Source organism: Odontesthes bonariensis, chromosome 7 (genome assembly GCF_027942865.1).
Source record: "Odontesthes bonariensis isolate fOdoBon6 chromosome 7, fOdoBon6.hap1, whole genome shotgun sequence".
NCBI lineage: Eukaryota > Metazoa > Chordata > Actinopteri > Atheriniformes > Atherinopsidae > Odontesthes > Odontesthes bonariensis.
The window spans coordinates 14,495,404-14,508,479 of record NC_134512.1 but is presented as its reverse complement, the minus strand read 5'-3'; the positions used below and the strand labels follow the sequence as shown (position 1 = coordinate 14,508,479).

General features: G+C 42.0%; 1 protein-coding gene across 2 annotated transcripts; it reads right to left on the bottom strand.

Moving 5' to 3' along the window:
• Nucleotides 1–12,784, bottom strand: rassf8a (Ras association domain family member 8a). 2 transcript variants are annotated; one of them, XM_075469575.1, is made up of 6 exons: nt 12,271–12,784; nt 6,970–7,171; nt 4,133–4,932; nt 3,774–3,971; nt 3,076–3,220; nt 1–1,258 (listed from the first exon to the last, which is right to left on the bottom strand). In XM_075469575.1, the coding sequence occupies exons 2-6, from the start codon at nt 7,070–7,072 to the stop codon at nt 1,137–1,139; spliced, it is 1,368 nt and encodes a 455-aa protein (XP_075325690.1). In that variant the 5' UTR covers nt 7,073–7,171; nt 12,271–12,784; the 3' UTR covers nt 1–1,136. The 2 variants fall into 2 exon arrangements, with proteins under 2 accessions (XP_075325690.1, XP_075325691.1); XM_075469576.1 differs by having other exon boundaries at nt 4,139–4,932.
• Between the last annotated feature and the right edge of the window lie 292 nt (nt 12,785–13,076).

The following is a 13,076-nucleotide window of genomic DNA, read 5'->3' as shown; positions in this document are numbered from 1 at the left end:
CACACACACACACACACACACACACACACACACACAAACACTTACTTCTAAAACCACTGACTTACAGACAAACGTACATCGTTGATCTATGCTTTAGGAGTGTCTTGTAACCTTGATTATTCTGAATGCATGCGCATGCATGCGGACAAGCGCACCCAATCCGTTTTCATCACCGACTCAAAATCTAATTCGCTCTGTACCTGTGACCATTCATTCTATGATTACATGCCACCATTTTTAGATCAACAGATTTACTGCACTACGGGTACTCTGCATATTCATATATGGCCAACACAATCATGCAATAAGACCCGCTAATCTTTGGCCACGTGATACTTAGGAAAAACAAGCATGATACATTCAAAAATATACTGTGTAGTCATAAAACAACAACAACAACAAAAAATAAATCAGCTTAAGAGGATAATTAACACTGTTTAAATATGCAGCAATTACTGCTGGAATCAGAGACTGCATTTTTGTAACTGCGTATGCAGAGCTTTGTCATAAAATATACTAGCTGGCTAAGTAAAGCTGAAAAGTAATAAAACATTTACAGTAAGCTATCATTTTGGTAAGGACAGACAGTAACATTCCTCAGTAACAAAACTATTAACCACTTGTGCATAGTTTTAAGTCGAGCAAACAGAGCACAGTAATAGGTTCACAGTTTCACTACAGACACAAATGGATCCTTCACTAATATGAGAGCCAGTCGTGACGCCGGAAAAATAATACAGATTCACATACTAAGATTCTCATGAATAGGGCAAAGGTTTTCTATCAAGATGCTAAGAAGAAAACAATACAAATCATACAGCAGGTACTAAAGTGAGAGTCAAAGTACAACAAGTGGATATGTTTACATAGGAAGTCCACAACAGCCAGACGTTTAAGAGAGTAACATGTTCAGAGACTGTGCACCAGGGAACATGGAGGTGTTGCTGTGTTTTTTGTTTGACGCCATAGCTTTAAACCATCATTTACTTCCAACAAGTGCTCTTTAACTTCCATTCAGAGGTTGTTTCTTCCCACCAAAAGTAGCTTTCAGGTATTAAGAAAAAAATAAATGCATAGTCATGTGCTACGGAGACATCCTGTCCTTAGATACTGACTTACACATCAGTTCATAAGAGTCACACGTAGATGCCCTCCGGGTTCAGTCCAGAGCTGAGAGGGTTGTGGAGGACACGGAGATGACTGGACATAGCGTGGGACGAAACGGGACGCTTCAGTGAGCCTGTCAGTGGAACTAAATCTGCAGAGAAAAAGGTGTGACAGAAAGAAAATTAAAATCTATCTTTACCGTCTGACCAAACAGAATTTGTCTGGTACGAATTGAGTTCTGTTAAGTGACAACTCAAACTGCTCCAGTGGAAGACTGTAGAATGTTTAGGAGATGTCCTGAAAAGGGGATCTACCCCCCCCCCCATTAAAATCTTCTTTCAAAGCTAATGAATAAACTTTGTCAAAAGATTTGGACACAGTTGATCTTCTTTTAAAACATATTTTTTTTTGTTTCTAATTCAAATCAGGAAGATTACATTTCCAGATGAATTCTCTTTTTGAAAATAATAAAAAAAACAAACAAGCCCCTCATGCACTGCTCCAAGTGACGCAATATCTTATATTCCTGCTATGAATCCACCAGGGGGCACAACTGAGCTTTGCAGAAAATCAGACAATGCAGTAGAGTTAATGACCAGACAATAGGGCCTAACTTCATTTCCACAAATCTATTGGAAGGTTACATGAGGTTAATCACCACTCATTTATTACTTTTCATAATCTAAAACAATTAGTATGAAGTGTAATTAAGAAGCCCAATCCAATAAACAATAAAATGATAACACGTGTCAAGCAGTAGAAAGACTATCTGGAGACATATTCAAGTTAAGATGGATAACATTTAGATTTGACTAAATGCTAATAGGTAAAAACTTTTTAGCTACACTTGTACCATTGCTGCATTCTGTTTCTCTATATACTTAGAAAATGCTCACACGACCAGTGCACCACCTTAAGTCAAATATGACATCCAAAACAAAGCATTGACACAATAAAAGTGTCATCTTTCAATTTGCTTTAGCCCTCCTAAGTTAGTGTGCAATAATATTCAGAAGTGTGTTTGAAAAATTAAGCTTAATCTAATACACGTATGCTGTTTTTTTGTATTTACTGTAGGATAATGCTTCTGTTTCAGTGCTTACAAAACTTGATTAAAAGAATAAACTGTGAGCTGAATTTCCAGCTCTTTGCTTGCAAGGTCATATGAACAGTTGGTGGTTATATCCAACTGTTTCTCAGTACTGGATTACCATAAAGTTTTTTAGCAACCATCTGGCTATTACTCGTGCATAGCCTATGTTGCCTTGCTCTAAACATTGGGTGCTCTTAGTTTATGTGCCAGCTCTCTGCTGGCTTCCTGTAGGATGACAGAGCTGTGGTCCAAGGAACTCATCACAGAAACTGCTGAGCACATCATTGGGACCGCATGGTGGACGGATGGAGGGTAGAAAGAGAACGTAGAGTGAATGAATGACTTCTAAGTCTGTCTGTACCCAGGCCACTGTTGGCTGGCAGCCTGTTACTTCCACTTTAAATGGAGCAGAAAGACTGGTACTGCATGTACTTTTCATTACCGTTTTTTTCTGCTCATTCTCTGCATTAAAAAACTAACCCACACTCACACACATGAACACAGAACTGAGTCACTTTCTCTCAGCAGGCTGTCAAGACACGAGGCTACAAAGTAATAGGTGCTTTTTTGGACAGAATGACTTCACTGATGCAGGGAGACTGCTCTTTGATAACAAAATAAAATAAGTTGATAGTTGCATGTATGATGACAAACCAAAGAGCAACATCCACCCTCAAACAGCCTGCATTCTGGGATACTAAAAATCTCATCTCTCCTGCGTTGGCTCAGTTCTAATCTATCACACTTCTCTGGCATTTCTGTCAACAACTAGATGAATAGAAGTCACTTCCTCAATTGTCATTTAGAGACCTGGGGATGCTCAAAGTGCCTCCTGCTGTCCCAGAGAAGGAAATGTCAGAAGTAAATCTCATTACCTATAACATGACTGTTGTTGGTAGTTTCATCCTCAGTGGGTTCAGCTGGCAGCACTGTGACTTTGGTTCCTGTCTGCTTGATGAACTGCTGCAGGTTAACCTGCCTCAGCTCCTTGGTGAGCTGCTCCAGCTCATGCTGCATGTCCTTCAATGAAACAGACCCAAGTGAAAAACAAACCAGCAGCTCCAATCTTAACCACAATGTCTGCACATCATTTCATACACCTGATCTTTTACAGCTTTACAGAGTGAGAATTGCTCGTCTACCATTTGGTTATGAAAAACCTTTTGACCGAAAGCATAAGAATAAAAATGACACATTTTCAACTCAACTACCAACTCAGGTCAGGGTTGGTTCTGTTATGCTAATGGCTACTCTTGTAGCCTCGAGCTGTTAGCCTCCAGCAGAGATAAGGAGCAGGCTACAGAAACCAAGTAAGCTCGCATAATTCTAACTTCATACGAACACATTTGCTCAGTTTAAAACTTTTACTCCTCAGGCTCGCTTATCTGATTTTGACACAGGAGTTTTCCCTCCGGAGCCCCAGAAGGCCTTATGCAACTTAAAAATACTTTAAAATATATGCAGTTGTACTCCCGAGACTAGTAAACTTTCTTCATGATGGCCAGAAATGTGTGCAGTAGTTCAGAAGCAGAGTGAGTGGCCGGGTCTTTTATATTCTCGCCATATGTCTCACCTGCAGTTTCTTGCCGTTTTGGCCAAGCGATCTGTCCACAGCCCTGCAGCTGCTCTCCAGCTGCACAGCCTGTCTCTCTTGGGCCTTCAACTCTGTCTTGACCCTGAAGACCCGAGTCCGTGCCTCGGCCTCACTGACCCACTGGGTCTCCTGCCGCTCTCTCTGTAGCTTCTCCTCTTCCAGGCCTGCTTCCACACCCTAGAAGTAAAACAAAAACAAAAAGTCTGAAAATTTAACAAAAAGGAGGTAGCCAACTAAAATACACTAACATTCCAGGAAAGATTGTAGAAACTTTGCAATATTAACAGCATGATTTTATTCCATTATATTCCAGGAAAGTCTCTTGACTGATTGCACACCTGTACCATTGTCAGCTTTTCTTTGATTTCCAGCTCGCAGCCCCGCAGACGTCCTTGTAGCTCCTGCAGCCTTTCCTCCAGCTGTCTCTCACTCTCTAGCTCAATCTGCAATTCAGTGGCCCAGAATTCTTCCTCCTCCATTTCCACCTCATTCTTCTTCAGATGCTTCTCCAACTTCAGGATCTCCTCCATCAACCCTCCCCCTCCGACCAGTCCCAAAGTGCATCCTCCACCTCGGCCCCCTCGACCTTCAGCCCAGACTTGGAGCTCAGCCTCATAGGCCTCCAACTTCTTCTCCAGCACATTCAGAGTCTCTCTCTGTAGGCCCACCAGTCTGACCAGATCTTCCATGCGACAGGCCCACAGGCCAGCAGGAGCTGTCCCAAAGCCCAATCCTGCATGGTGTGGGTTTCCACCGTTTCCCATCAGAAGTCTTCGCTTGCCCTCGGCCTCACCAATCCGGCCTCCGCTCAGTATGTCCCTTAGGCTTCTGGGTGCACCCGTGAAAGTGAGAGATTTGCGGCGTGGTTCACGCCGACGGAGTGAGCGATCGTTGGGGTAACGAAGCTTTGCAAGAGGCGGGAGACTCTGACGATACAGCCCGCGCTCAGGCCCCCTGAGAGGGGGGCCTTCTGAGGGGGGTCGCTCTGTCAGTGATGGGCCCGTGCGAAGCAGGATCAGCTGAACATCGCCAGCATACTGACCCCAGGTGTTCAGAGAAGCTACAGGGCTCTCGTGAGGGGCAAGGTGACGCTCTGTATCCCGCCATTTTTCAACAAGAGTGTATCTCCCCGTTCGACCTGTAAACAACAAACACATTTAGACAAAAAAAAAGTTTTGAAACGTTAGGTGACAGTTTTAGGTGATTCCAAAATGCAAGGACTGACTGAGCAATTTTGACCACAAGGTGGTTAGATGAACTCACAAGCAAACATGCAGAAATGTAGCCGTGAAACATATACTGTACTTAAAGCCACAGTATAGTTTATGTGCAACTAAAATCGTCATATATGGGTAAAAATTTTTTACCCGTATAAGAGTTTGGTTTTCTAAGAAAGGTCAGACTTTTATCTTCAACACTGGGGGCTTGGTTTACAAACATATTGGCTTTCATACCCGAAATGTCCTCTTTCTGCAGATGCAAATTAATTACAACCCCTCGCAAAAATCATCATACTTGGAGAATGTCCACTAAACCATTGTATTTAGTAATGAATAAAATACATTGAACATTCTTACATTGCATCTTAAAAAAAAAAAAACGCTGCAATTTTTGCTTTACATTAAGCCAAGAAAAAATAATTATGGATTCCACAATTCTTTCCTCTGCTTGATCTACTTGAAATTTTATACATGTTCTTTTAGGTATATTTTTCAAAGCCAGAATGTTCAGCTATTAAATAAAACTGTTTTGTTTCACATTTACATTTTGTTCATTTATTTATTTTTTTTTTCCATTTTTTTTTTTTTTTTTGACCAAATAAAAATGCTGAACATACATTTTTCCCCAAATAGAGTCGAGGTGTAAATGTGTTTAAGGTTGCTGTCATTCTCCTTTTTTGTTTATAAATTTAAAGACAAAGACATAATCCATGAAAGTTGCATAATCATGACAAAGTTCAAATATGTGACAAGTTTCTGGGTAGTTTCACAGTGCTCTGAACTTTGATACATTGATTGACTAAGACTTAAGATCTGCTGCATTAAGAAAATGAATTTATCCACTTTAGCTCAGTTAAATGCTGCTTACTCTGCCACTGTACATAATTGTGTTCATTTTCAAAGGTAATGCCAAGTAAATTAGATAATCGTATGGCATCATTAATAGAAAGCAACACAGAAATCAGAAATGGACTCCGAGAGAAGGGGACAGTCAAACAGAAGCAGATAGTTTGGTGCTCTTTTATCAGTTTTATAAAACATGGAGTCATGCAATACAGAGCAGTTAAACAAGAGAGGCTGCAAGTAGTGTGTCTAGTGTCCGCTAGTTATCAACTAGTTTCAGAACCTTTTCACATTCGATTGCATCATTATGATAAATTGCTTCACGCTCTTTAGAGAAACTCTGACATTTAAGAAGCATCTCTGTCTGTACAGTTGTAGAAATGATTGTGTCCAAAGCCCCAAATCAATACTTGATGTTTGATCACTTAACATGGTGTCTACAGTATGTGTTAAATATGGAGAAGCAGAGGAGGGGGCTCAGAAAGAAGTGCTGCTTTCACAGTTTGGCAGGAGACTGAGGGATGAGTCAGACTTTCCCTCCTCCTCCCCTGCGCTTTGTGGGAAGTGATGTCAATACAGTATGCTCAAGTGCTCCCTGTTCCTGAAGGAGCCATATGGGAAAGCGGGGCGCTTAAATCCAAGAAAGTACCAATATAGCTCCCGATTATGGCCCACTGCATCTCAGCAGGAGCTTACCGAGTAGGCATGAAAGATGATAGTTGTTTACTTGATCAGGACTTCTTTTTAGTTTGCAAAAAACGGCAGCTTGGCATTTTACCGAGACTTGAACACAGATTAGAGCCGGGGAAGTGCAACCTAAAAATCTCATGCGAGTCATACATACACCGGCCAACATGTAAATAACATTGTTTACCGAACAGTATTTGTAGCCCTCTTTAATCACGTATGATCCTGATAAGACTTAAATATGTGGTCCAGAAACATGACGCAGAAAATATTTGGATAGAAACACCATAATTCTTCAAACATCAGAAATGTGTATGCGAAAAAATGAAAAAAAAGAAAAGATCAATGACATAATAACTTGGCTACATGACAGCTTGTGCCTCGGGTCTGCTTGCTGTAGCCTCTATAAAAACGGGAATATTTACCTATGGCCTGAGCCAAAGCAATCACCACTTCCTGGCAGGTGGTTGCTTCTGTGACCCCACATACAACTCTCTGGACTCCGTCCACCCAGACTTTGAGCTCCATTTTGGGTCAGAAGTGAGGGGGCCAGTTGTGGTGAGTTGGCCTCAACATTATTGAAGACTGCAGAGATGCAGGGCGGCTGAAAACCCTCGGGCTAATTCACTGTGGAGGAAACGCAGGGAAAAAACAGGAAGCAGTTAGTCAGGATGTACTCGAGGCCAAAGTTACAAGGCTTCTATGCTTGCAAGCTTAAGTAGTTTGAAAAAAAAAAAAAAGGTAGAAAACTTAAATGGAAGAATCAGGCTATTTTAGCAGTAGCATAAAAAGGTAAATAACAGTCCAGTGGAGACTGAACTCCAGGCACGCCAGGGCCACCTAGCTGTAACACTGTTGTTTTGTTCTTCTCTATGAATAGGTGCACATCTGTTGGGGGTGCAGGAAGAATCTGCCAGCAGACATTCTCAAGCCCAGTTCCTGCCTTTGTACTGAGAATCGGATGGAAGCACTGACCACATAAGTTTTTGTTCAGCAACACAGAAACAACAAAAATACAAAGGGATTGAAAATGTGGAGAGAGAAAGAAGATTCATAACACAGAGGAGCAGAGAAAGTTTTTATTTTGATATTAATGGGCCGTTTCCAGAGGAGCAGGACAGCGAATCCAAAAATGACATACAGTGAAACACCAAAAAAGAAAAACAACATTTCTAAAAATGTGTTTAGTTAAATGTTGTTTGATTCGTTTCTTGAATGCTGCTGCATTCGGTTATGGTGATTTGCTTTCGGTCTCACTGCTGCATCCTCTAAATTTGTTTGTTTAGACTGAAATGTTGTTGAGGCTGTGTTGTGTACTCTGTTTTGTTGTTTTATGAAACTGCCCTGCCTTCTACTGACATGACTTAAATATTCACAATATGAGTTAAGCGTATGTGCAAATGTAGACTGGTTCCTCACATCAGATCTACAAATCAAAACATGAATAGCTATTGACAGAACATATATAAAACACTCATCTAAATTTAGAGGTCGTTCAAAATGTTTCTCAAGGACAGTCAACAAAGACGGAATGAACGGCCGATCACTCTCTACGAATCCAACCTTCAGTGCACCTACAGCACTGTGTCAAATGGTCCGTTTGTGCGCCGTCTCCCCAGCAATTACACTTCCCCCAGACTACATGTGCCCTATCCAGACTCTCAAAGTCATCCACACCAGTCTCTGTCATATCCTCAACCAACTGCTTTTAAAAAATATATTCAAGACACAGAGCGGTACTTCGAGGTAACAAAAGAATCCAAAGGAAGACCGATGGGTGTTACAATAATCATTCTAGTTGTCTTGTGAAAAAGAAACAAAAATACACTTCACATGTTCAAGGTGACATCTACAAAAAGCTCATGTTTCCAGTCCAAAGCCCAGAGTGCCACACAAAAGAGCAAATCTTCCCATTTAGGAAAGTGAAAACAGCAAAGGTTTGATTCTTTTGATTGATAAGTGCTGTTAAGGATTCCACAATTGTTTTTCAAAACCATTACAATACAAAGTTCCATTCAAAACGGGGCCACTTTTGTATTAATCCTTCGTGCATTTATAGCTGGAAGAGCGGCCCCCTTGTCGGTCGCCTGCTCACACTATTCTTGGCACACTCACAAATGGTTAGAAAGTACTTTTGTCCCTCATTCAGACAGTCCTTAAATGGCTGTAAAAAGCCGAGGGATGGAGAGGAACTGGAAAAAATTCACACAAAAGAAGACTGAGATTTTCAGTGTACTACCCAAAAACATTGTCACCATTTTGTTTAACCCCTTTTTGCAAAGGGATGTGGAAACAGTAATAGAGCTGGTTTGACACAAAGCAGGCACAGCAGATCAGCTGGGGAGAAGGAGTTTGGATACACTAAAGGGGGAAGGGGTTTGAGATGGAAAAAAAAACCATCATCTACAGCAACACTTTAAGACTAATGATATATGAGACTGGGGGATTTATAAATACCACAGCATGGAGTGTTGTCTAATGCTCTGGCATTAGAAAAAAATGACAATCTTCTTTTACAGGAGCTCAAGACGACTCGCCGGCCATTTCCAAAGGTCACTTGCTTTGGTCCAGACTCGTAGCATTTGTATTCATTAACATTAACCTAAAAAACCCAACTGATGATACCAGCACAGCGGTGCAGGGCACAGTGCCATCCTCAGCTCTGCAAGCTCCATTCCTTTGGCCCATCAAAGCCCCAGCCTGGGGGGATGCCCGCCTCCTGATTTGTCCAGCTTGCTTTGTGCCAGAGTAGCATTTCATGAGGCAGAGGAGCACTTGGATTTCTGTGAGTTCTATTAAAGCTCAGTTGAGATTATAAACTCTTGCAAAACCTAAAATCCAGATGACTTCAGGGCCCGATAGCACTAATTGTTTCAGTGTGGTGTTGAACAACACTGACTGGAGGTGCATTCCTCTCTGAGCAGTGAAGTGTGTGAGCAGCACTGAGCGGCGTGCCTGCCTGGCTGCTGATGACAGTTCTCCAGACCAACAGGAGCACACCAAGCTGGCAGGGAAAAGGCTTCAACGGGCTGCTGGTGTAAACCTTCTGCCATATGCTACTGCGGGTGTTTCGACACAACTAATATATCTCAGTAATATACACCAAAAAGAAACACTCAATACTGTTGCAGCACAATTAGAGGCTTTACAAGCTGTCGAGCATCACAAACCAACCTCCATCTAGGGCAGGTTAGTAGTTTAGTGGCAAATTAAATTCTTATTAAAACAAAACCCAAGAGTGAACATGATGGAGAAGGAAAACACTAAGGTTTAACATGTTCTGGCTCCACAAAGAAATGCTATCCTGGTTCCTGTCAACATTTGCTGAGTATTGTTCAACAAGGCACTCAACAATACGGCAATGCAACAACATGGTCAACTTTGCGCATTATTATTTAGAGGGAATTCATATCAAAGACGCTCCTAAAAACAAATTCATTATAAAAAGGTTCATGTCATCCAAAACTCCCCCACACGGTTGTTACTCAAAGACAAAAGGCTATTACTTTTAGACTGGAGCAACATTGGTCCAGTGCTTGAAACCCTCTCACCGATTGGTTACCAAACTTTAATTCAAACTGCGCCCCCTATAGAGAAGCACGTAACTACTAGTAATTCATACTCCGCTGTAATTGACAACAGATCTGTTGTGAAATGGATCTCTGTGAGCAGCCAGAGACAGGCGCCGGTTTTGTAGAGTTGCTGCTGGTGACTGTGCTGAAACAAACTGTCAGGAATCCCTTTCTTCCATTTCAGTTCTCCCAAATAATCATCATGCACAATGACTACAGAAATGCATCTAATCTCTGGGCCTGAATCGGTTTAAACTCTTGCCAAGAGCTTGCAGTCAATGTATGACATGCTGACGGGATGAAGCCATTGTGGTAAGTGAGTATTGCAGTGGTAACCAAGTCAAAGAAGGTCCTCATCACAGCTATGCCAGCTTAGTGTGCATACAATACGGTCTGAGAGTGTAAACATTACATAGCATGGTTAAGACCAGAGACAGGCCTTGATCCTTTGGAGAGGGAACTGATAACATCCAGAGGATGCATTCCTAGGCTGTGAGAAAGCAACTGGCCATGACTAAGAGATAAGAAAGCTATGAGTCCTTCTCAGTTATGTGATCTTGGAAGCCCAGAAACAAGTAAAAGGTATGCAATGACAGTTCAACTCAGTGCATCCAATCTTACACAAAAGTTTATTTAAACTGGATTATCATTTGAGATCCGCCAAACTTGTCAGAAACATTCTGAATAATTCAAATGCGCAACCAGTTCATTTCTGAAAAACAAAAATAGATGAACCACCTTTTCTAATGATCATCGTGTTCTTCCACAACTTATTTCATGTCTAATTTGCTGCTACACAATAATAAGATTGAATGCTTCTAATAAAGATAACTGCTAATTAGTCAGCCGTCAGAGGGGACATTGTGTCGTCACTAAATAGGAACAAAAAGACTCAGTGAGCTCAACTGAATACATTTAAACCAGTTAAGGCTTTGGATGGAGGTGTTAATATGCTGAAACAGATCTTAATGGGTTAGAACAATGAGCTGTAAGTCAACGGCCTAAAGCTACAAAGACACCTCAAAATGAAAACTAAATAAAACAAGTTAGACCAGGCTCCTGGCCAGTGTTACTTTGCCCCACTTTTAAGGGGTTTTGGGGAAAAATCCCACATCCAGTCACGCTAACACAACACCCACAGCTCCTTTGAGCTCTTCAGTGGCCCCCGCCCTGAAGCTATACTCCTCTGTCTCTCCCCCTGGTTGATATTAAACTATTAGGAGCTAAAGCAGCCTCCCCCATTTGGGAGGTCAGCGCTGGTAGAATCTCGAACATCTGGACGGCACGCTCAGCCAGCAATAATGCTGCCTTTGTTCCCTTGCCATATTCACTGCTCACTGGCCAGCTTTGAAGAGCCAGCAGGCTCCTGCAGCAGGGCAGAGGCTGAGCAGCAACACAGCAGGGCTACAAGAGGCATCTAGCCAATTTATACATGTTACTGTGGTTTGCAAAACATCATCTGGAGCCGACTCACTCTCTTGCATATGAGCATTTATGAAACTAAATGGTTTGACAGGAGCAGCTGGGATGGCAGTCACAAACAAAAAGTGCCACATTTATTTTCTTTCCGGTCTGTAGGTGGTTGCTTTCAGCCTTTCCTTCATGCCGCTCCAACACAAGTGAATTCAGCAAAGACCACCAAATGACATGATTCTATTCCTCAACCCAAGCAAACTTCTGTCAGGGGCATTAAACCTTGTGTCCGAGTGCAACAACTCCACAGGTTGGTCTGCTGCACTGGGTGCTGCGTTTATGGAAGAGGAAAGGTGCTTTACATAAGATGAACTGTGGCTTATTTTCTGGTCAGATTCAGCTGTTCAAAATGACTGATGAAGATTTTCCAGAGTGCGAGAGCTAGAAACATTTGTAGATGATGCTGCAGCTGATGAGAAACATCTGTAATATACCAGTAAGTGTAAAACACAACATTTGGTGAATGTCCTGCTGGGTTAGAGTTAAACATTTGGCCTATTGGGGAACACTATAAGATGAGAAAACTACATGATATTAACTTAGAATAGTTGTGAATTTCACAAAAAAAAAAAGGGGGGGGGGGGTGGTTAAAAATCACTCTAAGCTTAATATTTCGACACCCAACATCATGACAGACAAAAGCAAACAAACGAGAGAGAAAAAAGAAACACAACAACCAACCTCTGTAGTTGTAGTCGGTGTGGAGGCAGGAGTAATGGCGTAAAAGGCTTGTAGTTGCTTCAGAGAGTAGCAGAACTATTCCACTACAGAAATGTTTCCGTTATCTCCGCCTCTCTACTACAGCAGCCTCAGCTGCGGCGCAGTCCGTTATAATTAAGTCCGTGATGGCCCTACTTTTACGGCCCAAACAAGATTCAGCTCAGCTCTCCCTCTCCGGGTGGAAGTTTGGGAAGAAAACACAGGTAAAAGCGTGAAATCCACAAAAGGTTGTTCCCCTCTCGCCACTGCACAATAAATCACTTCCGACGAACTGCAACAAAGTCACGTTTCAAAACCAGAGTAGCAGCGCGCGAACGCTTCCAAAATGAGATAAAGGACGTTAAAAGCCGCTGTCCTAAAGTTTGCGTGCGTGCTCTGCGGGCGCTATTCCTCTGCGGTCTCAGCAGCAAGCTGCGGAAAATGCCCCTCTCCTCTCCCCTGGTTCATTACTCCTGCTGGTAAATACATCGCGTTGGAACTGGGACACCGCAAGGCATTGTGGACTGTTTAAAGCTGCAATACACTCTGAGGGGAGGATACCTTTATCCAACTTTTACACATACGGGATATCTAAACAACAGATGAAGCCCACTTTTCTCCATAAGCAACGAAATCTAAAACATTTAGATTAGGAATCTTATTTGTGAGTCCGTTTTATTATGTTAAGACCAGGCTTGCCAAAAAGAAAGTTGAGGCTTGCTCAATAACCCAAAAACACACATAAAGGACTTCTCTATCATGCATCCAGGCTAAAATTAAACAATATT